The sequence below is a fragment of the Anas platyrhynchos genome, chromosome 26 (genome assembly GCF_047663525.1).
Source record: "Anas platyrhynchos isolate ZD024472 breed Pekin duck chromosome 26, IASCAAS_PekinDuck_T2T, whole genome shotgun sequence".
Classification (NCBI taxonomy): domain Eukaryota; kingdom Metazoa; phylum Chordata; class Aves; order Anseriformes; family Anatidae; genus Anas; species Anas platyrhynchos.
Genome location: NC_092612.1, coordinates 1,267,994 through 1,294,542, shown reverse-complemented (window position 1 = coordinate 1,294,542; position 26,549 = coordinate 1,267,994). Strand labels below are relative to the sequence as shown.

Genomic DNA, 26,549 nt, shown 5'->3' with positions numbered 1-26,549 from the left:
CCCTCACAGGGATGCACCCACAGCAGGGTCAGCCTTTTGGTTAAAACACCCACGCAAAAAGGCCCCCGGCCCCGCTGCTCCCCCCCCAACCCCCCAGAAATTCACATCGACTACCACAGCTTCAGCTTTTAAAAAAAAAACGTTTATTATTGAAATATAGGATGTGGGCTAAGTCCCCGTCTCCTACTCTTGCTTTACAAACGCCAAGTGCTCCTTCCCCTGCGCCCTCAGCCCGCGGGGCTGTCCCGTGCTCACCCCCCTCTGCCCCGCGGGGAAAACGTCGCCCCGGGGCACCACGAACCCTGCCCGGTGCCCTCGCCCCTCGTACCTCACTCTGAGACCGTGGGCTCGTTCCCTAAGGACTAAAGACATCTTTGAAAACTGTTTCTCCCCTCTAACCCCCAAGCAACTCTTTTCGGAGAAGGTAAGAGACACTAAAGCGCAGCCGCCCTGCGCTGCAATCTCCAAGGGCTGAATTTATCCAGAAAACGTGTAACTGATTTGTTTTAAAAAATATTTCTTTAATCGTATGCGCTGTACTGTGGAGACCGGAGGGGAGGAAGGGGTTTTGTCCAAGATCCCACGAGGTATTGTTCTCAAACAAAGAGGGGTGCCGGGGCAGCGGCACCCTCAGTCTGTGGATTCCAGCACGGACTCGCTCAGAGCCAGGTCCCAGTAGTGCTCTGCGCCGTGTTTTTTAAAGTGCTCCCGTGCCATGTTTTCAGTGGGGCACTGCTTAAATTTCATTTCGCCAAAGCTGCGATCCTTTGCTGTGCCCTGGAAGGAGAAACGGGACACTTGGCAACACGTCTCTGGGGGGGAAAGTCCCTGAAATAAGGCTCCGAACCCCTCGGGGAACCTGGGAACAAATGTTCTCCTGGGTTAACAAGCGATAAGTTTGTTGCACAAGCACACCTTACGCTGCAGGGGAGATACTCGTAATTCCACTGCAGTTAGATGTGTACAGAAAGAGCCCGGAGATGTTTTTGTTCAGTTCTGTGGATTGTCATTTGATCGTTTCAACCTCAGCTGCTCCGTTGGACAGGTTCAGCCTCCGCCCCACTCAAATCCCCGGAGATCAGATTAGATCAGAACTGCTACTCACCTCCCAAACCAGAGAGCATTTGTTTGTTTTCTTAACAGACTCCTCATCGGACTCATCATCATCTGGAAAAAGGAACAAAAAGCAAATTCTAGTCCTGCAGGACCCCAGCTGCTGCCTCACTGCCCCCTTCTACCCCCTCTGCTGCACGATGGCATTTAGAGCTGCCGTCTCGAGCAGCTGCCTCGTCAAACCCCAAAACTCTGACCCCCCAGCTTCTGCACAACACACCAGGAACACTCAGGAATTGCAAGATATTCTCCACAAATGCACACCCCAACGTTTTTTCCCCCTCCAGCACTGCTGTGTTTGTTACAGAGGGCTGCGTTTCGGTTAAATCTGGTCTCCTCCAGAAAAGCTTTTCCTCCCCATGGCCACGAGATGATCTCCTGCCACCCCCGTCCCCACAGACCCTTACACTTACCCTCTCCCTTTGTGTTTGATGTTTGCTCATCCCATTTTATTCGATGGAGCATAAGACGTTTGAATTTCTTCTGTGCTTTCGGGCCTGGGGAAAAGTCAGAATCACATTCACATCGTTCCTTAACCTTCAGCTTTTAGGAGATTCTAAAAAGCAGCAGAAACCAACGGCCCCCACAAACACAGCAGTCTTCTCACAGCCACTGGCACAGCACTTAGCTCTTGGTCATCTCAGGATTTCTTGCTACCAAAAACGCTCTTCAACACCTTGCAAAAATGCTTAGAACTGTGCGAACTGTGAGAAAACGCTGCAGGCTTTGAGCCGAGGCCCTCCTTGCTCTGGGCAGAAGCAAGGATCTAAATCTAAAGCGTGTTTTCCCTTCAGCATCAAGTGTACCGGATTTTCTAACTGGATTACAGCGCTCTCTGCAGTCAGTGCTCACCCCATTATAACAGTAATTAAGGGAGTTTCAAAGTGCCTCTCTCCTTCCTCGTTTTTCCATAACCCTCAGTCAGCTGTTTTCACACGCAGGTATAATTGTCGCTAGAGGCAAGGTTTAGAACACCACCCTGTGACCAAAAAGCCTGCCTCCCGAGTCCTCACCTCCTTCTACTACGACCACGTTGACGTCTTTGTGTAGAACCACCACGCCTGTTAAGTACAGCTGGCCAGCGTTCGCCTCAATTTTGAATTTTTTGGCTGGATTGCTCAGGTTTCGGACCCTGAAAATGGGATAAAGAACAAGAGGTTGTAGAAAAACAGTTATTATCATCAGCCTAAGCACTTCCTACCCATCCTCAGCTGGGTCTCCAATGTTTCCTGCCTCCAGCTCCTCAGAGATGTAGAGCTTTACTTACACTTCCAGATCATCTATTCTTGTAATCAGACTGCTCAGAGGCTGCACCTATCCTTTCCTATTCAAGCTTTGTTTAGATCTTGAAATTTTCCTAACATTTCTGAACAGCAACGCATCAAGTGAGCTCTGATATCCCAGTAAATCAGTCTCCTCATCAGAAACTTCAATCCCAGCTGCATCCTCTCTAGTAGCACGTTTCTGTAGGGCATTTCTCAGGTTTATTTAGAAAACAGACACGTGTACAAGCATCTGTCAAGAGTGCATAGCCCAGCACTCACCTGTACACAGCTATGTGAACTCCCTGTGAAACATCTTCCTTGAGCTTTTTAATCTTCTTCGCTTTCCGTTGTTCTGCTGTTAGTTTTCTTGCAGCATTTGCTTCTTCGTGAGCTCTGGGTACAGAGAGACACAGCAATAAGCAGAAATGCAGCCTACAACGTACCCGTTACAGCGTCAAAACAGACCCTTCAATTCCTAAACGAAGAATATGTTCCACAGATCCCAAAACAGCTTCAACTTCCACCCAGATTCCCACCTTAACCCGCCTGAATTAAAAAGCCGCAGGCTTTTTTAATCCAGTCACCAGTCCAATTCTCCCCTGGTCACTTCCCTGAACACATTCATTAGTAACAACTGGGATGCCAATCATCATCATGGTAGGAAACTCATTTAATACGGGGCACAAAGTCCCTCCTCAGTGCCAAGAATCGATCCCTCAGACCATTCTCCCTGCGCAGGGCTTTGGGGAGCCCATTCAGGACAGCTGAAACAGGCTGCAAGAGCACCACACGCACATAATCCCACTGCTCTTGCTTTGTTCAGGGATTTCATTCTCTAGGAACAAAAGCAGCACCACCACTAATTCCACCTAGAAAGGACAAACACAGAATGTTCAGCGTGCCACCTACTTCTGTCTCTTTGCCATCTGCGCTCTGACGTGCGCTTCAACTTTTGTTGGGTCCTGAACAGCTTCCGTCCCCAGCACGCGCATCAAGTTTGAAATTCTTACTGCGAGGAAAACAAGAGGGGAGCTCTGAGAGGTTCCCAGCAGCCCAGTTTGCCGTTCATCCTTGGCCCAGGTTACTGGTTTAAGAGCTAAGGGCCTGCGTTAGCCCAGCTCTTGGCACGCAGCCTGCTGCAGCCTTACCTTTGGGCTCTGGCGGCGGCATCAGGCCCAGCCTGACCTTCTCTTGTAGCTCCTTCTGGGCTTCTCTCCGAGTCTGTCGCCGTAATTTCTTCTGCTCTTTCTTGGTTAAATAAACACCCAGGGTCACTGGTGTGTCGCTGTCCACTGGGAAGAGAAACAAGGCAACGGAAACGTAAACCCGCTTTGAAAAAGCAACAAAAAATATCACCTGCATCCTTCACGGGGGGGATACACTCGCATTGTGCTCTGTTATATCCATACTTTATTGACTGTAGCATTGCAGGGATCGTTTGCGCTGACTACCGAGCTAGGAAAACAGTTTTGCTATTCACGGATTTATACAGAAAAGTAAAATCCTTTGTTGTTATTTTATGGCCCTTCCTCAGAGCAAGGATATCAAAACCGACCTGCCAGAGACGAAGATCTTGCAGATCTTGCAGCTGCACCACTACCCAGCTAGCAAGGGGAAGGCTACCAAAAGGTATGCAAGCTACTGGTAAACCACTACAGGTCTTAAAACAACTTTCCAAAAAATAACAGAGACTCTCCCTCTCAATTTTGACCATTTTTACAGAATTTTCAGATTTATCTTCGCATGGCTTCTTTCCTTACAGGGAAAGCAATATTACTGCTGACAGCTCGCACGCTGCTTTGCCCCACCTCACATCAACCTTTTGGAGTTTTTTGCATCCAGCTTCCCAGCAAAATTGACCCAAACTGGTGAAATCTGAGAGGCTGCTACAGGGCACTACCTGGTGGGTTGAGCTGCGCTGGGTGCTCCACGAGGTTTGTGATGCCGAAGTACTCATCCCTCTTTGAAGACGTTCCGCCTTTTCTGGAGAGGAGAGAGTTGGGCATCGTTGGAATTCAAGAGCTCAAGCAGATTTGTCCAGCCTGAGGTGCCCAAGTGCTCAAGAGCCCACAGTTACCTCCCCAAACCTCCCCCGAGTTTCCTCCTGCAGCAGAACAAAGCCTGGCACATCGGTTACTTACAAGTCAAGGCCGTTGGGGATGATGTACGAGTCCCACCACTCTATCTCCGGGATCTCCCCCTCCTTCAGCTCCTTTTTCGGGGTAATAAGAGCCAACTTGGTAGAAGTGTGTATCCCTGTCTTTCGGGCAGCCTGAGATATCTCCGCCTGCAGCTTTTCTAGTTGAGCCTGAGAACAAGGAGAGGAAAGGGGCACAGAAAAGTCATTCAGCGTTCATTTTTAAGCACAGCATGCTTAAATAAAATAAATAATAAAAGAGCAGGTGCACACAAGCTGAAGCAGACCACAGAAGAAACCACATAAAAGATGATGATGGAATGCTTCTGCTCACAAAGTTGCCCCAAAACTTGTCTTATTACCAAGCCTAATAGGAGCATGGAACAATCCCAAAATAACATCTCCCTGGGTTGCACATCGTCATCCCTGTGATGCACATCCCCGGGCTTTTCTAATTAAGCTGTTCTCCCCATTCTCCCCAGGAACTCGGGCAGTTTACCAAGATTCTTTTAAAATCTGCACCTGTAAGGTGACCACTTCTGTAGAAACAAGACTTGGCCAGAAAACGATCTACTCTCTTTGGAAATTTTCAGTCTTTTGTCAAAAAGAAACAAACTCAATAAAACACCAGATTTTGTCTTTCACCAAGCGAGGGAAGAGATCTGAAAATGCTTTTTAAGCACATTCTTATGCGGATGTCTACCTTTTCAACACAAATGATGGTGACAGAAAAGCTGCAGGTGATTTTACTCAAAAAGCTTCTTACTCAAGTGAACAGAGCTCCTTTTCACAACCCAAGAGAGGAGAGTCAATGCCCCTCCTAAACCAAACCCTCGTTTCTGTGCTGTCAGTTAGCATGGCAAGACCTCAAATACCTTCGTTCGCAACCTCTGGGCAATTTTCTCAAATTTGCCTTTTTCATGGAACTTAAAGGTGCGTTTCTGACGCTGGGCTGGGGTTATGGAGACCCGGGGGTCAAAGTAAGTGTTCGACTCCATGTCTTCCGAGGGCTTTTCTTTAAGCTGTTGTTTGAACTGCTCTCTCTTCACAGCTCTGATGTTTGCTTTTAGGGTTGGCATGCGGTGAGTCAATTCAATCTCTTTACCAGTTGCATCAACAGTTCGGCCTTGCTCATCCAAGATCAGTGGCGTAGGCTTTGTCTGATCCTTCAATTCCACTTTCCTGGCGGCAAGACAGAGACACCACATCATTAAAACGTGACTACAGCAGTAATTTGAAGGAAGCAAGAGCCACATTTCCATAGCAAGCACCGGACCAGGCTATACTTTGTGAAAGGCTTCTTTCTACTGTTAATTTTTTATCTATACGGCCAGAAAGGACTCAAATCTGGCGCACAGAAGTTGGGAGAGCGTTATCTTGGGATGGAGCAACCTCCGTTTTGCCTCTCTAAAATAATTTATCCCTTCAGCAATCATTAAAGCACTGCTGGGAACTGATGGAGCACCGAAGAAACCTTTGATCAGACCCTCCACCGGCATTCTGGCACTAAGACCATCAGGATTAGGGAGCTCAGAAGAACAGGGGCTACTCACGGAGGCGCGATCCCCATGGCGTGCAGGTTGGCCAGCCCCACCATGTTGGCGTTGCCGATGAGCCCCGGTTTCAAAGCCAGCTGGGCCTGAATTCGGGCCTGCAGCTCGGCGGCCTTCCTCGCCTTCTCGATGGCGTCGTTCATGAATGTCGCTGCCTGGGAAGGCTGGATCGTGTTGCCGATGGGGAGACGTTCCGATTGGGACGAAGAAGAAATTTTTGGCTGTTGACAGAGAAATAAGTTTTGTTACAGAGCTGGGCTGGCACAGCCAGGTCACGCCAACGCGTTACTCCCAGCAGATACCTGTGGCGTCGGAGGACTGATGAAACTCAGCTGCTTTTTCCTCTCCTCAATCTGGCGAGTGGCTGCCTCCATCATCTGTTTGATCTGTGGAAAGAAAATTGGATGGTGAAGTTTTTTACACTCTATCAGAAGGAAAGAAGAGGTCACCAGCACCTTTTTACACCCACTGACAGTTGCAAATGCGTGCAGACCAGCTTAGTGAGCACGGGGCTCTATCAAACTGCTTTAACTGATGGCCTCCAGCTCTAGAAAAGGAATCCTACAGTGCCGGCACTGCCTACAAAGCCCCTTTCCCCTTCCCGTTCACTCCAGCTTGTGCAGAGAATTCCCAAACTTTCCCACTTGAAGACTTTGCGTTATCATTAGCCCCGTGCACAAGTGGCAGTGAGCTCTGTGAAGGAACACAGGCAGCAACCAAAGGACAGGCAAAAGCAACTCGCTGTTTGCTTCCTCAGCTTGTGATACGAGTCAAGATAACAAAGAAAACTTTAAACTGTATCAGGATTTGAGATCTCCGAGATGGGCAGCGCTGGTTTTGGGGGCAGAGCTGGCGTAACACAGCGCATTTGGACTGACCTGGAGCTTGGTCAGCATCCCAGGGCTCTCCGACGGCGGGCCTGGAATAACCTCAGGCTCATCCTCAACCTCCTCAAACCGCGGGATGCGCCGCTTCTTGACGCCAGAAGATTCCTTGGATACCTCAGAGTCGTCACCAAACACATCCTACAGCAGCAAAAAGAAAGAGAAGACTGGTTAAAAGCCAAGAACTCCCCTCAGGGCTGCTGCTTTAGGACAAGAAAGCACCAGGAGAAGGAAATCCAGCACCGAAAGGTCAGCACCGTGTCGTGGTTGAGAGTTTCCAGGGCGACACTCGCAGCCTGACCTAACCATGAGTCCCACGTGAAGCCTGTGCCCTGCTTCCCCACCAGAGAAGCATCGCCGACGATCCACCTGGCAGCTTAAAGCACAGGGGGGCCACACGGGGATACCCCTGCGGAAAAGGCATCGCCGCTATCAGGTGGTAAAGGGATTTTTTGGCACTGGGATCCAAGTTCTCGCTCAAATCCCCAGCGAGCTGGAAGAAGCCTGCACACGAGCTCCCCTGAGCGGGCCGAAACGGCGTCTGTGTCTTCAGCCAACTTCAGAGGGGTGGGGACAGGAGGCTGCTGTCCCGCCACGCTGTCACCAAAGGCAGAACTCAGTCCTAGGGCAAACCTGCCACATTTCCTCACGCTCCTAACCCACGAGGCTCCAGCCTGGAGCCAGAGACGCCGCGCTCAAACCGAGCCTCCCTTCTCCCTTTCCTCGGGGAGCAGCGACCACACGGACGGACTCGCGTGAAGCGGCCATCGCACGGAACCAAAGGAAAAGCGCCCGTCCCGCAGAGCTCTGCACTGGGGGAGGGAGCCCTTCAAGCACCTTTTGTGTACTTGCAGCCACAAATTTCCTTCTGTCAGTGCCGGTTTTGCATACAGGAAGCTGGATTTGTCCATGCAACCGTGTAACTGTAGTGTGTGAGGGTGTTATTTGAAATGAAAATATACACACCGGTTGTAAGCGTTAGTTGGAATCCCTTCTTCACTACAATGGCTCATATTCTACAGGGACACATCCTCATCCAGACACAGGTACTTCTTGGAAAACCTACAAGTTCAAGAGAAAGGACTTGCCCATAGTATAAAGTGTGTAAACCGTTACGTTTTAGTTCCTGAAACTTCCCGAGCAATGACCTACCCCACAAGAATTAACCAAGGAGAGAGGAGGAAGAGCAGACAGAAGGCTGGAGCCGGCTAACACGACGAGCAGCACTCCGAATTAATCCGCTGCTCGATGCCGCAGACCTGAGCACACGAGTACAAATTCAACCCTAAAACCTGCAGCGCTGCTGGGGGGCAGTCACTCGACACACACGGCCACGATCCGACCCCCTCACTACACCACCTTGCTTCGCAGCGAGGTGCCACGAGGAAGATGAGAGACTTGAGGACAGCTGGAAGCCAGCTGAGGCTGAATTCAGGTTCTGAAGAAACGGGGGATCCACGCAAGCCAGCAGTGCCACAGGACTGTAAAAATCTCCCCAGAAAGCTGCGGCCTGGGGCCACGAACTGCTGAGCAGCGACACAACTCACAATGTTCCCGTCTCTCCGTCATCTCCCCAAGAGGGCAAAAAGAAAAGTGTTGAAGGGCCTCAGCCCAAATCTCGCTTTCTAATAACCCCGTGGCAGCTAACGTGCACGTGTGCCAGGCTAACACCCAAATTCAAGCAGAACCACAGCACGGAAGCGCTCAAAAGATGCTCGCTGGCACCCTTGTTCCGACCGAGACCGTGGCAAAAGCCTCAAGTCCTTCAAGCTCCATCGTTCACTGGGATACCCAAACGCAGAGCAGTAAATTAGGCTGGGTTTTAAAACCCCGCTGCTCCTCGGGCTGCACTGAAATGGGCAGGATGGAACCTGTTTAAGTACTCCTCCTTAACTCGTGAAGGCATCTGGAGCCCAGAGGAGGCCCTTCCCTGGCTGGTGTTAAAACCTCTGCCAGAGGGTGGGAGAAGAAGCAAGTTCCTCCAAGAAAATAGGGAATGAGGGCAGCTGGGAAGGATTGTTCTGGATAACTGAGGTTAGGTGCCGACTAAACGGTTACAGAGAAACGCAAGTTTGCCAGAAAATAGGGACCTCAGAAAAAGCTAAAGGAAACTTTGGGAGGAAACTTTTAAACCCAGTGTGTGAGTGGTGAAACAAATGCATTTCCAGAAGGTGGCGAGTGAAGTCTTCAAGAGAACACAGGAGGTGAAAAGAGGTTTGGACGCACGAGACTTCCACCGTCCCAGGCAGGTGTTACGTGGGAGAAACACCTCAGGGCTGGAAATCCCTGCTGTAACCCACCTCGTGCTGCGGCGGGGGAAAGGTTGCCAAAAATCACCCTGCGTGGGTTCCAGGTGGAAAAAAAAGAGAAGGAAAAGCCACCAGAGGAAGAGCCGCTCACTCAGGGCTGGGCAGCATGAGCTGACAGAACAAAATACAGCACGGCTGAGAGAGGAAGAGCAAGAGGAAGTTATTCGGAGGTTTGATGCCCTGCCCCGGGCTGCCAGCTTGCAGGGCAGCCAAGCCTCAGCGCTGCCACGTGCGCCGGTATCGAGCAGGAAAGGAAACGGGGAGATGGAGCCCGGTTATTTAAGTCCCTGCGCTGCACGAGCCTAGTGGAGGTTGTTAAAGAAACCAAAAGCTGAGGCTTCCACCTCGGACACCACCTCGGAGAGCGCTGCACTCCCTCGCCAGGAGGTCAAGAGAACTGAAAGGTAAAGGCTCACACACTTCGTCACGGAGGAGGGGCTTTTCTCTTGAACTTTATGATTTACTTTAGGATGTACCTCTCTGGAAGAGGAAAGTGTGGCAGGGTACCAGTGCTGCCTCCACGGCCGCCAAACAACAAAAAACAATCGATAACCAGGCCTCGGCTCACCTTCAGCTCTCGCTTCCGATTCCGGTCGCTGTTGGATTTGGAGTGCCTGGAGCTTCGGCCTTCTTCCACTGCTTCGAAGAGCTTGTCCACAAACCTCAGGGTGGAGTCGTCGAGAAAAGGCTTGAGGTGGTCTGGAAAAGAAGAGGAGCTGCATGAACGGCACAATTCCCTGATCGGCACGAGCGGGAGAGCTGAGAACTCACAGAGATTTCTGCAAAGCCATAAAACTCCGAGTTAAAAGGGGGCTTCGAGCCAATTAATGCAGCATCCCAGGCTCTGGAGGCCTCAGGGACGTGCAGATGCAGGTTTCTGATCTGTTCTCGGTCTTCCAGGGGGCCCGAGCACTCCTACAGGCAGCTGTGGGGTGGGGTTGGGAGTGTGGGGGACGTACCGGCCGCTTTCTTTTTGTCCATGCCCTTCCCCACACAGTTGAGCGCCGCGGTAACCACGGTGGGCTCGGAGAAGCCCAGCACTCGCTTCACCGTCTTCTCGATCCATGGCTTCAGCTCGTCCAGCTCCCTTTTGGACAGCGCCATCGCGGCTGGCGGCCCAAATCACTCCGCTCGCACCTGCAGAGAAATCAGGCAAGAAAACCACAGGTTAATACTAAAAAAAAGGATCATTTCACCCTCAGTTTGGTGCCTTTTCTCATGAGAGAGAAAGCTGAGGGCGGGTGAAAGCTCCTGGAGATCGCTTTTGCTCCCTTATTTTTAAGCCACAAGCTAAAATTCCACAAGCCCTTCATTTCTGTCACTCGTGCCTGGTGCAGAAGTTCCATGGATGCCAGTCCAGCAAACTCAATTAACCGCTCTCGCCTTGTTAACGTGAGCTATGCCGAAGCAATAATGTTTAATTACGCGGCCGGGCACTAATCTGATTTGGAACCCAAGTCTCCTTTATCTGGAAACGAGAGAAAATCTTCTTAAGGGAATGTGTTTGACCTCGGCATTCCTCGCCCAAAAGAACGGGCTCGCCGAGCCTCGATGCTGCTGTGGCTCTGAGCAGAAAGCAGACAAAGCTCGAAACGCGGCCATCGTTTCAAGGGAGAATTAATTAAAATCCTGGGTTTTAGCCCTACCAAAGCGCTTCTCATCAGAGAGGCTGGGAAAAAACAGGCAGAAAAAGTAAACCCACAGGTCTGAGACAGCATCAAGGGGGGCAGGTTTTCCCTGGGGAGCTCGGAACTCCCTGAGAAGAGGGGAAAACCTTCACAGCTGCGCACTTCCCGCAGCAGTTTCATGGAGATGGATTTGAAACAGCACCAAACGCAGCCCCAGAGAACTCTGCTGCAGCGTTTTGGCTCCAAATCCAGCCTTAAAAGTAGGGAGAGCTTCAGGTGTGTGGGTATTTACACGTGGGTGCCCCCTAAACACACACATATAGATGTATTTATGGATGGGTGCCCCCTAAATGTATATATAGGTGCGTATTTACACATGGATGTCCCCTAAATATGTATATATAAACACATATTCACACGTGGGTGCCCCCTAAATGCCCATATACATGGGTATTTACATACGGGTGCCCTCTAAATGAAAATATACGCATATATTTATGTATGGGTGCCCCCTAAACGGCCATATATGCAGGTATTTACATATGGGTGCCCCTTAAACACCCATCTATGGGGTAGTTATAGCCAGGCACCCTCTAAATGTATATATAAAGACACATTTTACATAAGGGTGCCCCCTAAACGTCCTCATAAGTGGTTATTTACACATGGGTGCCCCCTAAACACCCACATACACGGGTATTTATGCAGGAGTGCCCCTGAAACGTATATATAGACGTGTATTTACGTATGGGTGTCCCCTAAACGCCCATATACACGGTTATTCACATAGGGGCGCCCTCTAAATCCACACACCCCCCTTTATTTTCCCACGGGTGCCCCCCAAACGCAGCCATTGGCGCCTATTTCCACCCGGGTGCCCCCCAAACACCCAAACCCGTGGGTATTTACACGCGGCTCCCCCCTCACCTCCCATACCCGGGGCTTTTTCCCTACGGCTGCCCCCTCCCCGCCCCCACCCGAGGCCGTTTCGCCTCAGGCCGCCGCCGCCCCCCCCTCCCCAAGCACCTCCCGCCCCTCAGGGCCTAACGGGCCCGCTCCCTCCCCCCCCTCCTCCCCAGCTTCCCGGAGCTCCCCGGCGCCCCCCCCGGCTCCTCCCGGCCCCCTCACCGCGGCGGGGCTCGGCCCCGGTAAGGCCCCGGTAGGCCCCGAGCGGCGGCGGGCGGCCCTGACGGCGGCTGCACGGCGGGGCCGGAAGCGGAAACGGCCGCGGAGGCCGCCGGGCGCATGCGCAGCCGCCCGCGCGAAGGGTGCCGAGAAGGTGGAGGGGGAAGGGGGGGGGGAGGGGGCGTGGCCAAAAGCCGCCGGGATCACGTGGAGGGGGTGAAGGCGGGGCGCGGCGCAGGGCCCTCCCACGTGACTCGAGGCACTTCTCACGTGACGCGGGTCTCCCCGCCATGACCTCGGGGAGCTCCCCACGCCCCCTTGGGGCTGTCCCAAACCCCCGGAGGCTCCCCCCGACCCCCTGGCGGATCCCCCAAGCCCCTCGGGGGGCTCCCCCCAAGCCCGGGGTCCCGCTCAAAGCCTCTGGGGGCTCCCCAAATTCCCTGGGGGGCTGCTCCAAAGCCCCGGCGGGCTCAGCCCACCCCCAAGGCCACTCCCCAACCCCCCCGACAGCTCCCTCACACCCTCCCGGTAGCCGCCCTCAACCTGGGGGGCTCCCCCCGCCCCTCCGAGGGCTGCCCCGACCCCCGACAGCTCCCCCCAAAACCCCAAGGGGCCATCCCCGACCCCAGGGAGCTCCCCGGATCCCCTGGGTGCCTCCCCCTTGCCCCGTGGGGGCGAGAAGAGGCAGAAAAACGCCCTCCCCACACACCATCAGCTGCCTGGGGACCCTCTGGGGGCTCCCCCAAATCCCCAGGGGCCTGCCCTCAATCCCAGAGGGGGCAGAGAGGCCGCAAAACCCCCTTCCCAAAAAAAAACCCTCATCCGCAGCCCTCACAGGCGGGCAGCCGAGCTGGAAAAAGGAGCGATTTATTAGCGCGGTGGTTTCTTGGCACCTGGGCGGACAGCCGGCCAGCAGGACAGGCGGCCGGCCAGCCGTCGCCCCCGGCTAGCAGCCCTGCCAGGGGTCCGGCCGGTTCTTGCGGGAGACGAAGGCGATCTTGCGGGCCATCTCGGCGTTGTAGACGCGCCGGCACGCCTCGTAGGCCAACCGCTGCCTCTTGCGGCACGGCTTCTCGTAGTAGCGCCGCTGCTTCACCGTCTCCAGGACACCGTCGTGAGCCAGGATCCTGCGGGCGGGCCGAGAGCGGCGGCGGAAGGGTTAAAAAGCGGCCTCCGAGGGCCGGAAACGAGGCTCCGGGGGGGGCCCCGTCCCCCGGGGCTTCATTCGCTTCCCCCCCACCTGCTCAGGGCCCCGTAGGCCGCGTCCACGTTGCCGTTGCGCACCATGACGGTGCGGCCCACGAAGCGCAGGTGGTTCGCCATGGCCCGGCGGCTCCGCTGAGAGGCGCTGGCACCGGGCCGGGCCCCCCCGGGAAGCCCGGGAAGCTCGGGAAGCTCCGGCCGCCCCCGGCCGCCCCCGGCCGCCCCCGGCCGCTCCCGGCCCCCTCCGGGCCTCCCCGCGGCCTCCTCCGCCCCCCGGCTCCTCGCCCAGGCCGCGCGCCCCGGAAGCGGAAGTCGCCGCGGGCTCTATTTAAGGGCGTGGCCTAAAGAAGGGGGCGTGGCCTAACGGGAGGGGGGCGTGGCCAGAGCAAACAGGTCTGGGTTGAACGGGGAGGGGGCGTGGCTTATGGGAAAGGGCGTAGCCAATCACAGCGCGGCTTGAGGGAGGTGGGCGGGGCCTGATGGAGCCACGCCCCCCAGCGCGCCAAAACTGGGGGGGGTGCCCCGAGACCCCCTGGGGGGGGCAGCGGACACGGGGGGGGCTGGGAGAGCCCCAGGGAGACACTGGGGATGGGGGGGGGGGCGTAAAACACCCGGGGGGGCCCCGTGAGACCCCCCCCCAGGGGGACACTGGGGCTGAGGGGGGGTTTAAGACCCCTGGGGGGGCACCGTAACCGTGGGGGGGGGCTGTGAGACCCCCCAGGGGGGCAGCACAACCGGGGGGGGCCCCCATGAGACCCCCCCAGGGGGACACTAGACCCGGGGGGGGGCTGTGAGACCCCCCCCAGGGGGACACCACACCCAGGGGGTCCCCATGAGACGCCCCCAGGGGGACACTGGGGCTGGGGGGGGGTGTAAGACCCCCGGGGGGGCACCATACCCGTGGGGGGGGGGCTGTGAGACCCCCCCCCCCGGACCCCATAAACCCCCCCTCCCCAAACCCCCCCCCCCAAAAATGGGACAAGGACACCGGCACCAAACGGCCCCGGCCGCTCCCGTTTATTGCTCCCGGGGGCTGGGATCAAGCCGGGGGGGGTGGGGTGGGGGGCACGGGACCCCCCCCCCCCCCCCAAAAAAAAAAAAAAATCCCACGGGGAAGGCACAAGGCCGGGGTGAGGCCGCGCTGCGGGGGGGCCCGCCCCCCGTTGTGTGTCCCCCTCTCACCCCCCCGTGGACCCCAAAATGTGGGGAGGGAGGGGGGGCAAGGCACAGCACTCCTGAAGGGGGGGGGGGCACCCCATAAGCCCCCCCCCCAAAAAAAATAATAATAATAATAAAATTGAAGAAAAACCAAAATCCAGGCGCTCGTCACGCGTCCGGCGCCGTGGGGTGTTGGGGGGGGGCGGGGGGTCCAGTCCGGGTGGGGGGGGGGCGTTTGGGGTCCTGCCCCCCCCCGTGGTGCGGCGGCGGCGTCCCCGAGGTGTCGGTGGTGACCCCCCCGGGGAGGGGGGCCCGACGGGGGCGGAGGCGGTCGTGGAGGAGCAGGAGGACGCCCACGGGGCTGGGGGGGGTTCCCCAGGCCCCCCCCTCCTGGGGGGGGTCAGCAGGATTTTTTTTTTGGGGGGGGGGGTCCTGAGAACCGGGGGGGGCCCCGGGTTTGGGGGCGACGTGGGGGAACCAGCCCCGGAGCATCACCTCCACCTGCAGCAGCGTCCCCAGGTACCGGGCCCTATAAGAGAGAAGGGCGACCCCATAAACACCCCCCCCCGGCCCTAAAAAGGGTGGGGGGAGCTTGTTTTTTTTTGTGGGGGGGGCTCACCCCATTTCGGGTTTCTGCAGGACGCCGATGATCCGCTGGATCCGGTCCATGGCCACGCTCTGCTGGAAGCTGCTGAGCCCTGCGGGGAGCCGCAGCTGGGAATGTGCCCCCCGGGGGGGGGGTTTGGGGGGGATTTTGGGGGATTTTTGGGGGGTTTTGGGGTTTTTGGGGGTGTGCCCACCTTTGTCGTAGCGCCCCATCTTCAGCCCGTTGAGCAGCTCGGTCAGCGGGCGGATGAAGCCCCGAAGCTCCCGGCACTGGGGGGGGGGGAGGTGTCAGCGTAGGGCCCCTCCAAAACACCCCAAGAACCCACAGGCACCCCAAAACCCATGGAGCCCCCCCAAAAAAACTTGATCCCCCCAAAGCACCCCAAAACCCATAGCCCCCCAAAAGCCCCAATCCAACCCAAAACGCATAGCCCCCCCCAAAAATCCCGCAGCCCCCCCAAAAGCCCCCAAACCCACCCCAAAACCCACAGACCCCCCTAAAAACCCATGATCTCCCCCAAAACACCCCAAAACCCATAGCCCCCCATAACCCTCAAACTGCCCCAAAACCCCCAAACCGTCCCAAAATCCCCCAAATCACCCCAAAAAAACCCAAACCCACCCCATAACCCATAGCCCCCCTAAAAAAAACCCAAACCCCCCAATCACCCCCAAAAACCCCAAACCCACCCCAAAATCCACAGCCCCCCCCAAAAAAATAAACCACCCTAAAACCCCCCAAATCACCCCAAAACACCCCAAACCGCCCCCAAAACCTACAGACCCCCCCAAAACCCCCAAATCACCCCAAAACCCCAAACCCACCCCAAAACCCACAGCCCCCCCCAAAAAACCCGCAGCCCCCCCCAAAACGCGCCCCCCCTCCTTCTTATCCCCTCCCCCTTTTTCCTTCCAAACCCTCACTTTTTGGGCAAAAAGGCGGTCGCCGTCGCTGGGGGCGGGGGGGGCGGCCCCGGGCTCCCCGGTTTTGTGCCTCTTCCCCCCGGGGGGGGGCTCCCGGTGCCCCCCCGGTGGTCGCTTCCGACCCCGCTCCGGTCCCCGGGGGGGTCCCGGGGGGGGGTCCCGGGGGGATCCCGGGGGGGGGTGACCCCGGGGGGGGCTCCGAGGGGGGGTCCGGGGGGGGGTCCCCGCCTCGGTCCCGCGGGGGGGGGTCCCCGAGGGCTCCATGGTGGCGGGGATCCGGGGGGGGGGGGGCGCCCCCGAAGCGGGGCGGAATCACCTGGAGGGAAAAAAAAGGGGAAAACGGGAAAATTTGGGGAAAAAAATAAAAAAAAAAAGCGAACCGGAGATCGGCGCGGTTTGAAGGGTGGGGGGGTCCCCTCCCGGTGCCGCCCCCCCCCCCCCCTCCTCCCGGTACCGGCGGCTCCGCGCCCCCCCCACCTGCTGCCGGTGGCTCGGTCCCGGTGTGGACGCTCCCGGGGTTGGGGTCCCGGTGCCAACGGCCCTGGCCCGGGGCCGGTCCCGGGATCCCGGTATCGGTGTCCCGGTGCCGGTGTCCCGGTTCGATGCCGGTCCCGGTGCCGGTCCCGGTGTCCCGGTGCCGGTGGCCGGGTCCTGGTGCCGATGTCCCGGTGCCGGTGCCGGTCTCGGTGTCCTGGTGTCCCGGTATCGGTGGCCGGGTCCGGGTCCTGGTGCCGGTGTCCCGGTTACGATCCCGGTATCAGTCTCCCGGTATCCCGGTGTCCCGGTTCCGGTGCCAATGTCCCGGTCCCGGTATCAGTGTCCCGGTCTCGGTGTCCCGGTGCCGATGTCCCGATGTCCCGATGCCCGCACCCGGTGCCGGTTGCTCGGTGCCGCTCCCAATGTCCCGGTCCCGGTTCGGTGCCGGTGTCCCGGTACCGGTGCCACTTCCCCAGTTCCCCCCGTCCCGATCCCGGTGTCCCTGTCCCGCTGTCCCCGTCCCGGTTCCCCCCGTCCCGTCCCCGCTGTCCCGGTCCCGTCCCCGCCGTCCCCGTCTCGGGCCCGGTCCCGGCGCCGGTTCCGCCCCGGCCCCACGCGGACACGTGCACGGCCGCACGTGCCTCCCGCGACGCCCCGCCCACCCCGCGCTCCCATTGGCTGCCTCGCCCCCGCCGGTGGGAGGAGCCTCGGCTCCTCGCCCCGCCCCCTCGCCTCCCATTGGCTGGAGCGCCCGCCCGCCGTGCCCAATGCGGTGGCCGCCGCGCGCCCATTGGTTGCGAGGGGGAGGGCCGCGGCCACGCCCCTCCATGTGGCCGCGCGGCCGTTGGGTACCGCCCACCCCCGCGGAGAGCCAATGGGAGGCGGCCTCCGGATTGCGTGGCGGCGGGCTCAGCCAATGGGAGGGCGCGGCCTCGCCTCGGCGCCCGTTACATAATGGGCGGGGGAGGGGGAAGGGGGGGGCAGGCGCGTGTGCGCCCACGTGGGGGCGGGGAGGGGCGGGGCGGGAGGAGCGCGGGGGCGGGCGCGGGAACGGGAGCGCGCGGGGGCGGCGGGAGCGCGCGCGAGGGCAGGCGGGGAGGGGAGGGGGCAGGCGGGGGCAGCCGCCCCCCCTCCAATGCCCCCCCCGGCACCTGCAGCCCCCCCCGGACCCCCAATGATCCCCAGTGGCCCCCCCCCCCAGGACCCCCAAAGCCCCCCCCAAGAGCCCCCCCCAGGACCCCCAACACCCCCTGAGCACCCCCCCCACACCCCCCCAAACGCCCCCCCCGGACCCCCCAACTCCCCCCCCAAGCCCCCCCCCAGGACCTCCCCATCCCCCAAACCCCCCCAAGACCCCCAACATCGCCCCCCCCCAGCCCTCCCGGCCCCCCAACACCCTCCAGGCCCCCCAACGCCCCCCCCGGCCCCCCAACAACCCCCCCCCCCAGGACCTCAACACCCCCAACCCCCCCAAGGACCCCCAACATCGCCCCCCCCCAGCCCCCCCCGGCCCCCCAACACCTTCCAGGCCCCCCAGCGCCCCCCCAAGACCTCCCCATCCTCCAACCCCCCCCCACGACCCCCAACAACGCCCCCCCAATGCCCCCCCCAACACCCCCCAGAAACTCAACATCCCCCAAGCCACCCCCCCCGCAGGACCCCCACCACCCCCTAAGCCCCCCCCGGCCCCCCCAACATCCCCCCCCAGACCCCCTATCCCCCCCCAATGCCCTCCAAACCCCCCCAGGCCCCCCCCCGCCCCCCAGCCCCCTCCGAGCCCCCCAGCCCCGCCCTCTCCCCCCCCCTCATCCCCCCCCCCCTACTCGGGTCCCCCCGGGGGTATTAAAGCGGGGGCCGGCAGCACCCGGCCCCACTGCCCCCCCCCACCATGCTGCTCACCCTACTGCTGCTCCTGGGGGGCCCGGCCCCCGCGCTCCCTGCCGGTGAGTGCCCCCCCCCCCAGAACCCCAATTCCCCCCCCCCCCATAGCACCCCATTCCCCCCTTTTCCCATTCCCTCAGGATTTCACCCCAAATCCTGGCTCAGCTGCTCCCATCCAGCTCGCCCCGCTCTGTTCTGGGGGGGGGCCATGGGGAGGGGGCCCCCCGACCCTAAAACCTTGCCCCCCCCCCAACCCCTCTCCTTCCTCCGCAGGTCCCCACTGGACGTACGAGGGTGAGTGGGGTTGGGGGGGGGGGTGACAGCACCCCTGGGGGCCCCCCCTGCCCCCCCCACCCCAAATCCCCCAAATCCCCCATTTCCCCATCCAGGACCCCCCCCAAAAGCAGGTGCCCAACCCCCCCCCCCCAGCATTCCCATAATTTGGGATGCCACCAGCTGGGCGACAACCCCCGAAAACCCCCCAAAAAGCCCCGTTTTCCCCCAAATTGGGGCGCTGCGGGATGGGCAGAGCCCCCCCCCATATCCTTGTGTCCCCCCCCCAAAAAAAATCCCACCCGTGCGCTCCAATGGCCCCATTGTGCTCCTTTACATGAGGCGTGGGGCCCCGCTCCGGCTGCCAAATCCAATTAGGGTCCGGCCCCGGCCAAATCCCCGTTAAGCCCCCCCCCTTTCCAGTGCCCCCCCCCATAGGACTGGGACCCCCCCCAGGTGCCTCCGTTGTGGGATCAGCCCGGGGCAGTTCCCCCCCAAAAAAAAAATCCCCAAAAAAAAGATTCCGGAGCGGTGGCAGCGTCCCCATTGGGTTGGGTTTTGGGTTTTTTTATAGGGTGGGGGGAAATTGGGGAGAAATTAGGGGGAAATGAGGGTATTTAGGGTATTTTTAGGGCTGTTTGAAATGGGGGGGGGGACACACCCATGGGGCTTGGTGCCCGTAGGTCCCCATGGGCAGCAGCACTGGCCCGAGGGGCACCCGGCGTGCGGGGGCCGTTCCCAATCCCCCATCGACATCGGGACGGGGCGGGCGCTGCCGGACCCCTCGCTGCCCCCCCTGCGCCCCATAGGCTACAACCGCCCCCCCGCCGCCCCCTTCGGCCTCGCCAACAACGGCCACACCGGTGAGCGGCTACCGGGGGGGGGTGACGATGAGGATGGAGGTGGGGGGGTGTTTATTGGGGTCCCCGCTCAGCGAGGACCCCCCCGACCCTATAGCGGTGCTGGCGTTGCCCCCCTCGCTGCGCCTGGGGGGGCTGCCCCACAGCTTCGCGGCCGCTCAGCTCCATTTCCATTGGGGGCGGAATGGGGGGGCCGAGCACCTCCTGGATGGGTACCGGGCACCCGCTGAGGTACGGGGGTGGCCCCCCCCCGGGAATGGGGTGGGAGGGGAACGGGGTGGGAATGGGGTCGGGGTGGGAAGGGGGGTGGGAGTGGGGGTAGGGTGAGGGGCTGGGGTGGGAATGGGGGTGGGAATGGGTGTGGGGTTGGGGTCGGGGTGGGGGGCTGGGGTGGGATTGGGGTTAGGGTGGGAGCTGGTGTGGGAATGGGTGTGGGATTGGGGTCGGGGGGGCTGGTGTGGGAATGGGGCCCAATGTAGGAATGGGTGTGGGATTGGGGTCAAGGTGGGATCTGGTGTGGGAATCGGTGTGGGAATGGGGTCGGGATGGGAGTTGGTGTGGGATTGGGGTTAGGGTAGGGGGCTGGGGTGGGAATTGTTGTGGGATTGGGTCCTGGTGTGGGAAATGGGCACGGGAACAGGGCCTGGGGTGGGAATCCCCATGGGAACGGGTATGGGAACGGGAATGGGATGGAAAATGGGAACGGGGACGGGTCCTGGGGTGGGAATCGGGTATGGGAACGGGGCTGGGAATGGGGCTGGGGGTGGGAATCGGGCACAGAGCGAAGGGATCCCGCTGCGGGAACGGGCACGGGAAGGGGCCGGGGTGTGTGTGGGGTGGGGTGGGGGGCACACCGAGGGGCCCCCCCCTTGAACCCGCAGCTGCACGTGGTGCACTACGACGCCGAGCGCTTCGCCAACGCCAGCCAGGCTCAGCACCACGCCGCCGGGCTGGCCGTGCTGGGCGTCCTGCTGGAGGTACGGGGGCCAGGACCCCCCCCAAATCCTATTAACACCATCCTGACCCCCTTGGGACCCCCACCCCAAAAAAACCCATCTCCATCCAGGCTGGCGACGAACCCAACCCTGCCTACGACAACATCCTGAGGCACTTGGGCAGCATCCGCTACGCCGGTGAGGGGTGAGGGGGGATAGTGGGGGCTTCACCTCCCCGGGGGGGGTCCCAATTTGCTCCCCCCGCCCCAATTTCTTGTAGGGCAGGCGACCTCCATCCCCTCCTTCAGCCTGCGGGGTCTGCTGCCCCAGCGCTTGGATCGCTACTACCGCTACAACGGGTCCCTCACCACCCCCCCCTGCTTCCAAAGCGTCCTCTGGAGCGTTTTCCAGCAGCCCGTCCTCCTCAGCCGGGCTCAGGTGAGGATTTTTGGGGGGGTTTGGAGGGGATTTAGGGGCTGAGAACGAGGGGGGAGCACCCCCTGAAGCCCCCCCCCCCCAACCAACCCCGATCCCGTTTCAGCTGGAGCAGCTGCGGGGTTCCCTTTACGCCACGGCGCCCGATGAGCCCGAACCCGAGCGGCTGGAGGAGAATTTTCGGGCCCCCCAGGACCTCAACCAGAGGCTGGTGCTGGCGTCCTTCAGCAGCGGTGAGGGGGACGGGGTGGGACGAGGGGGGGGGACGCACACGGTGCCCCCCCAGAGCCCCCAGCAAGGGCCCGAGGCCGCGGTGGGCAGTGTTGGCTCTTCCCTTGCAGGGCCCGAGGGATATTCGACAGGTAGGGCGCAGGCAGAGAGGCTGGGGGGGGGATTTGGGGGCGTCCTTTTGCCCCCCCCTCCCTCCGAGTGCTTCTTTTTTTTTTTTTGGGGGGGGGTCCACGCAGGTGAAGTCGTCGCCATCGTCTTCGGCACCATCTTCGGCTGCCTCGGTCTCTTCCTCGCCGTCCATTTCGCGAGCAAGAGGCTGCGGTGAGAGCCCCCCCCCCAAAAAAACAAGCCCTCATCCCACTTGGGGGGGGCCAGGACCCCCCCAATTTTCTCCCCCCACCCTCCTGAGGGTCTCTATCTTCCCCCGAGGCAGCGCAAGGAGCAGGCAGCAGCAGGACGTGGTCTTCAAAGCCTCCTCGCGCCGCACGCCTGAGCACCACCGGCCTTGAGCCCCCCCCCCCCCCCCCCCCAAAAAAAGCCCCCCCCCAGCACCCAGGGGCTGGGAGCAGAGTGGGATGAGGGGCGCCGACCCCATTCCCTCCCCCCGACCCCAACCCACAAAGCTCGGGGCCACGTAGTCACTATTAAAAGGGTTTTACTCTGAATCAAAAAAATAATTTAACCCCCCCCCCTGCCCCCCCCACCCAGCCAGGGGGCACTTAGAAAAGACCCAAAAGTGGGGAGCAGCGAGTGGGGGGGGGGGGCAAAAACCCCCCTCAGCGATCACCCCACTCCCAGGGGCTGTATGGGATGCTCTGGGGGGGGTCCCACAGCCCTGAGCCCCTTGTGCTGGGGGGGGACGGACACGGGGGGGTCACAGGGGGGGCCCTGCCCCGAGCCCGGTGGCACCGCAGCAGCCCTGGGGCTGGCCCCGGGCTCTTCTCCCACCCCGTGGGGATTCCCAGTAAGGAAAGGCCAACGGGGGGGTCACTAATGAAGCTAACGGGGGCGCCACGGCATGGGGGGGGGACACGAAATGCCCCAAAACCCCCCCAAAAAGGAACGGGGGGGTTTAGGGTTGAGGCTCGGAGCTGAGTTTGTGCCCCAGCCCTGGGGCAGGACGGGCGGAGAGGCTCGGCCTTGCCCTGCGGAGCCAGCCGGGAGCTCCGGGGGGATAAAACCCCCCCAAAACCCCCCCAAAACCCCCTACGGAGGCTGCCCCCAGCCCAGCATCGTCCAGTTCCCCCCGGGGGGGGGGGAAAATTTGGGGTCCGGGGGCGGTCGCGGCTCACTCCTCAAAAGGCACCCGCAGCGCCGAGTACATCATCACGCGGCTGTCGGCCTCCTGCTTACCTGGGGGGGGGAGAAAAAAAAAACGCCCAGGCAGGGCGAGGATGAAGAGGGTGAGAGGGTGGAAACGGAGCGGGGTGGGGGGCGTTTTTGGGGGGTTTTTAGGAACCCCAATCTTCCAGGAGATGCAGCGGGGAGGTGGGTGCAGGTGCGACCCCTCCTCGCGGCCCCATGGGGGAAGGTGCTGAGGGCACCCAAAACCCGCGGTCATCCCAGCCCCCCCACACCCCCACGGGACACGCAGAAAGCCCCCAAAATTCCCCCAAAAGTGCCCTTCCCGGCCCGGCCCTTACAGGAGAGGCACTTGAGGACGTTGTGGAAGGAGCCCCCGGCCGTGACGAAGGCCCAGAGGCCGGTGCAGACGGTGATGATGTAGATGGGGACCAGGCTGGCCTCGTACCAGGGGTTCAGGAACGTCTGTGGGGTGAGGGGGGGACACAAAGAGCGGGGTGAGCAACGGGAAACGGCGACAGCGGAGCCAGGAGCTCAAATTCCTGCCTCGAGGTTTCCCATTTGGGATTAGCAGCTAATCCTCCCGCTGCCCCCTTAGCCCCGCTTAAATCCCGCTGCCCCCCCCGCCTCGTGCCAGAGTGCTCCGAGCGGCCCCACGCATCCCCGGAGGAGATTTGGGGAGCAGGAAACGCCTCCGGGTGTTCCCGGGGTCCTCTCCCTGTCCCTAGAGGGGTTCCCGGCGCCTGCTTGATTTTGGGGGAAGCCCCCCGGGTGCCCCCAACTCACCAGCCCCGAGGTGGCGAGGTGACTGGCCACCACCACCCCCAGGCACCAGTAGCGGCGGCGCTCGCAGGCGTCGAAGAAAATCACCCCCCAGAAGGTGTGGAGCAGAACCACGGCCATGGTGAGGAACGCTGGGGGGGGGGGGAGGAAAGAAAATTACACCTTCATCAACCGCTGGGAGTCCCGGGGGGGTTCCCTCGGGCAAAATTGTGCCTCGTGCGACTGCTTTTGGGGCTGAACGCTCCAAAAGAGCAAAAAAGAGAGCTCTGCGCCCCCCGGCCCCAGCCTCACCCGAGGTGATGAAGTAATAGGGCGAATCCCCGTGGATCCCCACGATGCCCGGCCCGATGGAGTCAGCCAGGATGTTGATGACGGAGAAAACGCCGCTGATGATGCCGAAGGACAGGCCGGACACTGCGGAGGGAGAAGAAAATCAGAAAAAAGGAGATTGAGCACAGCCCACCCCCCCTCCTGCCCACCCCGGGGGGCTCGAAGCCCCCCTGGGGGTGCAGGAGCAGAACCAGGCTGAGTGATGCGCAGACAGATTGCCAGGAAAAAAAAATAATCAAGGAGCAAATTAATCATGACGGAATCATCTTTAAGGTCCCCACCAACTCCGACCAGCACCCTCAGTGCCCCCACACGCTCCCTGCTCCCCAAATTGCGCAGGGAAAGGCAGAAAAGGGAACTGGGGAGGGCGAGTGAGCCTGGTGGGCTCGTGGTCACTGCCGCTGCTCTCTGATAGCCGAGGGTCCTGCTGCCCCCGAGCCCTCGTGCTCACCGTAAGCCATCTGCTTGAGGGAGATGGGCGAGCGGCCGTCCTCGCTGATGGTGGCCAAGCCTTCGTCCGCTTTCCTGCTCGGGAAGGGGAGAAAAAGTGAGCAGGGGGGCAGGAATCGGGCCTGCGTGGGGCTCTGCGCTGCAGAGGGAGCTTGTGCAAACCGGGAAGGGGTTGGGGGGGGGTTATAAATGAGGCAGGAGCAAGGGAGAACAGCTCCGGAGCAGGATCTAAGGAGGAAGAGGTTTTGGGGGGTTGCTTGGATTAAAAAAAAAAAGCAGCGTTTGGCACCGACTGGATCAGAGAGAGCCCTGGGTGAGGGACGCTTGGGGAGGCGGCCACAGGAGCGCTGCCCCCGGCCGGGCTCTTACTTCAGCAGCTTGAAGTAGGCGAATCGGAAAACCTCCTGCAGCAGGACGGAGACGGCCGCCCCGAAAATGAGGAGGCCGTACTGGAGCTTGGCGTCCTCCCGGTCGCTGAGGTGGACGGAAACGAACCAGATGAGCGAGGCCAGGAGCAGAGACACCAGCCAGAAAAACGCCCTGCAGAGGGAGAGGAACAACGAGGTGAGGCCGGGACCCCCCCGAGGCGTTTCCCCTCACGAGTCGGAGGCCGGAATCGCACGAGGATGAGCGGCTCCATCGGAGGCTGCTCGGCTTTGTCCTGGCTCCGGGTCACACCGGGTCCTGGCTCAAGGAGGCGGCTGAAAAATCAAAGGGGTTGGGAGCCCAAAATCTTCCTTTCTCCTCTCAGGGCCCCCAAAACCTCCTCCGAGGATGACTGCTGCCCTCTGAGGTGCTCGGCGGAGCCAAACGGAAACCTGGCCTCGAGAGAAGGAAAGTGCCCCCACGTCTCCCTGTGGCACCCAAAAAAGTGCCCCCACATCGCCCGGAGATGCCCAAAAAGCCACAAAAAAAAGGGCCGGCTGCTTGGCTGGCCCCCATGGCAGGGATGGTGCCACCGGGAGGAGGCTGCGTGGGTTCAACCCCTGCGGTTGTGGTGGAGGCCGCAGCCTCCGGGCACCTTCCTGGCACTGGGAGACCCCAAAACCACATCCTGGGGGGGGTTGGGGGCTGTGGGGAGCGGCTCCGAATAAACAGAAGAACAACTGGGGAGGCTGCCAGGAGGGATTTGGGGTGAGGCTCAGCCCCCCCCAACCCCCAAAGGCTGCCCCATAACCCGGGGCTCCCCCAAACACCCCCCCCCCGAGCGCAGTCTCCATAGGGCCGGTCTCCGAAGGAGCCCCCCTATATAGGGCCGGCCTCCATTGGGGCCCCCCCATATAGGGCCGGCCTCCACAGGGGCCCCCCCATATAGGGCCGGCCTCCATTGGGGCCCCATATACCGGGGCGAGCCCCCCCGAGGCGACCTCCCGGGCCCCCCCCCGAGCCCCCCCGGCCCCCTCACCCCGCCACCAGGATGATGACCCGCAGGGGCTCGGCCGCCACCGTCAGCAGGACGAGGGCGAGCGCGGGCCCGAAGGCGATGCCCGCGCACCCGAAGAAGACGGCGGCCCCCATGGTCGGCGGGCGGCGGGCGGGGCGCCGCGGGGCACGCCGGGAGTTGTAGTCCTGCGAACGGGGCGAGGTAATGGCAGAGCGCGGCCGGGCCGCGGGGCACCATGGGAGATGTAGGCCGTGGGGAGCGGGGTGGGAGGTGAGGCGGCGTCGTGAGGCATGATGGGAGTTGTAGTTTGGGGAGAGTTGTGGCGCCCCCTTGGGGGGGGCGTTGGTTTTTGGGTTTGATCTCGATTTCTTCCTCATTTGAGGTTCAGGCTCTTTATTTCCTCCTCGTTTGAGCTTCAATCTCTATATTTACTCCTCGTTTGAGCATCAATCCCGTTATTTCTTCCTCATTTGAGGTTCAATCCCATTCTTTATTCCTCATTTTTGCTTCAATCCCATTATTAACTCCATGTTTGAGGTCCAATCCCTTCATTCCCTCCTTGTTTGAGCTTCAATCTCTATATTTACTCCTCGTTTCAGATTCAACCCCATGATTTACTCCTCATTTGAGGTTCACTCTCTCTATTTACTCCTCTATTCAGTTTCAATACAATGCTTTATCCACCATTTTAGTTTCAATCTCTTTATTAACGCCACATTTGAGGTCCAATCCCGTCATTCACTGCTCCTTCGAGCCCCCTCGTTGTAGTTTCAGTCCCCGCTGTCCCGGCGGCCGGGGCAGCCGCAGCCTCCCGGGGCTGCACGGCGCTGCCACCGAGGCCTTGGGGCCCAGCCCCGTGGGTCACGGCGCTGCCCTCGCTGGGGTGGCGAAGCGGAGCTGGGCGTACGTCAGCTCTCCCTGCGGGCACCAACGCCATCAGAGCGGCCCCAAGACCAGCCCCCAACCCCAGTGGGGCTGGGCCTGTCCCGGTTATCGCCACCGCCCCATGTGGGGACCCCCGGGGGCCGCAGGGCCTCACCTGCTGCTGCTGGGGTGCAGGAGGGTTCGGGGCTCTGGGCCGGAGTCCTGGTGGGGACAGAGACGTGTCCCCAGCATGGGGACGGAGGGGAATTGGGGATGGGATGGGGGAGCGGGCTGTAAGGCAGCAGGGGCTGCCAGGAGGCAGGGGGGTCCATCACCCCCAGCCCCTGCTCGGCTCCTTACCCGTCCGTGCGCGGAGGAGGCAGCGGATGCTGAGGCTGAGGCCGAGCAGCAGCAGCGCCCCGGCTGCAGCCATGGCCAC

At 60.5% G+C, this 26,549-nt stretch overlaps 5 protein-coding genes across 6 annotated transcripts; 1 reads left to right on the top strand and 4 right to left on the bottom strand.

Moving 5' to 3' along the window:
- Window positions 1-120: 120 nt before the first annotated feature.
- PRPF3 (pre-mRNA processing factor 3) lies at window positions 121-12,174 on the bottom strand. 2 transcript variants are annotated; one of them, XM_038167847.2, is made up of 16 exons: window positions 12,018-12,174; window positions 10,221-10,398; window positions 9,830-9,960; window positions 6,947-7,093; window positions 6,371-6,454; window positions 6,069-6,289; window positions 5,391-5,697; window positions 4,520-4,686; window positions 4,279-4,361; window positions 3,527-3,670; window positions 3,288-3,387; window positions 2,658-2,771; window positions 2,127-2,245; window positions 1,527-1,610; window positions 1,106-1,167; window positions 121-777 (listed from the first exon to the last, which is right to left on the bottom strand). In XM_038167847.2, the coding sequence occupies exons 2-16, from the start codon at window positions 10,363-10,365 to the stop codon at window positions 631-633; spliced, it is 2,055 nt and encodes a 684-aa protein (XP_038023775.1). In that variant the 5' UTR covers window positions 10,366-10,398; window positions 12,018-12,174; the 3' UTR covers window positions 121-630. The 2 variants fall into 2 exon arrangements, with proteins under 2 accessions (XP_038023775.1, XP_038023776.1); XM_038167848.2 differs by lacking the exons at window positions 10,221-10,398; window positions 12,018-12,174 and adding an exon at window positions 7,919-8,014 and having other exon boundaries at window positions 9,830-9,961.
- A 691-nt stretch (window positions 12,175-12,865) lies between these two features.
- Window positions 12,866-13,452, bottom strand: MRPS21 (mitochondrial ribosomal protein S21). Its single transcript, XM_038167881.2, has 2 exons — window positions 13,255-13,452; window positions 12,866-13,141 (listed from the first exon to the last, which is right to left on the bottom strand). Exons 1-2 carry the CDS (start codon window positions 13,335-13,337, stop codon window positions 12,961-12,963), a joined length of 264 nt encoding a protein of 87 aa, XP_038023809.1. The 5' UTR covers window positions 13,338-13,452; the 3' UTR covers window positions 12,866-12,960.
- Window positions 13,453-14,278: 826 nt separating this feature from the next.
- Window positions 14,279-16,662, bottom strand: CIART (circadian associated repressor of transcription). Its single transcript, XM_072028098.1, has 5 exons — window positions 16,383-16,662; window positions 15,906-16,221; window positions 15,176-15,251; window positions 14,995-15,073; window positions 14,279-14,904 (listed from the first exon to the last, which is right to left on the bottom strand). Exons 2-5 carry the CDS (start codon window positions 16,167-16,169, stop codon window positions 14,544-14,546), a joined length of 780 nt encoding a protein of 259 aa, XP_071884199.1. The 5' UTR covers window positions 16,170-16,221; window positions 16,383-16,662; the 3' UTR covers window positions 14,279-14,543.
- A 1,574-nt stretch (window positions 16,663-18,236) lies between these two features.
- CA14 (carbonic anhydrase 14) lies at window positions 18,237-21,515 on the top strand. The gene is made up of 11 exons (XM_038167876.2): window positions 18,237-18,325; window positions 18,537-18,557; window positions 19,220-19,399; window positions 19,494-19,627; window positions 20,278-20,373; window positions 20,463-20,529; window positions 20,612-20,769; window positions 20,873-20,999; window positions 21,108-21,128; window positions 21,234-21,318; window positions 21,431-21,515. Exons 1-11 carry the CDS (start codon window positions 18,271-18,273, stop codon window positions 21,504-21,506), a joined length of 1,020 nt encoding a protein of 339 aa, XP_038023804.2. The 5' UTR covers window positions 18,237-18,270; the 3' UTR covers window positions 21,507-21,515.
- A 120-nt stretch (window positions 21,516-21,635) lies between these two features.
- Window positions 21,636-25,427, bottom strand: APH1A (aph-1 homolog A, gamma-secretase subunit). The gene is made up of 7 exons (XM_027444610.3): window positions 25,268-25,427; window positions 24,232-24,402; window positions 23,864-23,937; window positions 23,374-23,496; window positions 23,086-23,213; window positions 22,641-22,764; window positions 21,636-22,350 (listed from the first exon to the last, which is right to left on the bottom strand). The coding sequence occupies exons 1-7, from the start codon at window positions 25,378-25,380 to the stop codon at window positions 22,286-22,288; spliced, it is 798 nt and encodes a 265-aa protein (XP_027300411.3). The 5' UTR covers window positions 25,381-25,427; the 3' UTR covers window positions 21,636-22,285.
- Between the last annotated feature and the right edge of the window lie 1,122 nt (window positions 25,428-26,549).

Bases quoted from the DNA above. Each gene is read 5' to 3' on its own strand.
- CA14 (XM_038167876.2), top strand. From the start codon at position 18,271: ATGCTGCTCACCCTACTGCTGCTCCTGGGGGGCCCGGCCCCCGCGCTC. The intron at 19,400-19,493 runs GTGAGCGGCTAC...CCGACCCTATAG, and splicing joins CGCCAACAACGGCCACACCG to CGGTGCTGGCGTTGCCCCCC. The intron at 21,129-21,233 runs GTAGGGCGCAGG...GGGTCCACGCAG, and splicing joins GCCCGAGGGATATTCGACAG to GTGAAGTCGTCGCCATCGTC.
- CIART (XM_072028098.1), bottom strand. From the start codon at position 16,169: ATGGAGCCCTCGGGGACCCCCCCCCGCGGGACCGAGGCGGGGACCCCC. The intron at 15,074-15,175 runs GTGGGCACACCC...GGCTCCCCGCAG, and splicing joins GATGGGGCGCTACGACAAAG to GGCTCAGCAGCTTCCAGCAG. The intron at 14,905-14,994 runs GTGAGCCCCCCC...TCTCTCTTATAG, and splicing joins CTGCAGAAACCCGAAATGGG to GGCCCGGTACCTGGGGACGC.
- MRPS21 (XM_038167881.2), bottom strand. From the start codon at position 13,337: ATGGCGAACCACCTGCGCTTCGTGGGCCGCACCGTCATGGTGCGCAAC. The intron at 13,142-13,254 runs GTGGGGGGGAAG...GCCCGCCCGCAG, and splicing joins GCCTACGGGGCCCTGAGCAG to GATCCTGGCTCACGACGGTG.
- PRPF3 (XM_038167847.2), bottom strand. From the start codon at position 10,365: ATGGCGCTGTCCAAAAGGGAGCTGGACGAGCTGAAGCCATGGATCGAG. The intron at 4,687-5,390 runs GTATTTGAGGTC...CCTTGTTCTCAG, and splicing joins CCCAGAGGTTGCGAACGAAG to GCTCAACTAGAAAAGCTGCA. The intron at 1,168-1,526 runs GTAAGTGTAAGG...TCCTTTTTCCAG, and splicing joins ATCAAACACAAAGGGAGAGG to ATGATGATGAGTCCGATGAG.
- APH1A (XM_027444610.3), bottom strand. From the start codon at position 25,380: ATGGGGGCCGCCGTCTTCTTCGGGTGCGCGGGCATCGCCTTCGGGCCC. The intron at 23,938-24,231 runs GTAAGAGCCCGG...CTTCCCGAGCAG, and splicing joins GCCTACTTCAAGCTGCTGAA to GAAAGCGGACGAAGGCTTGG. The intron at 22,351-22,640 runs GTAAGGGCCGGG...TCCCCCCCCCAG, and splicing joins CGTCCTCAAGTGCCTCTCCT to GTAAGCAGGAGGCCGACAGC.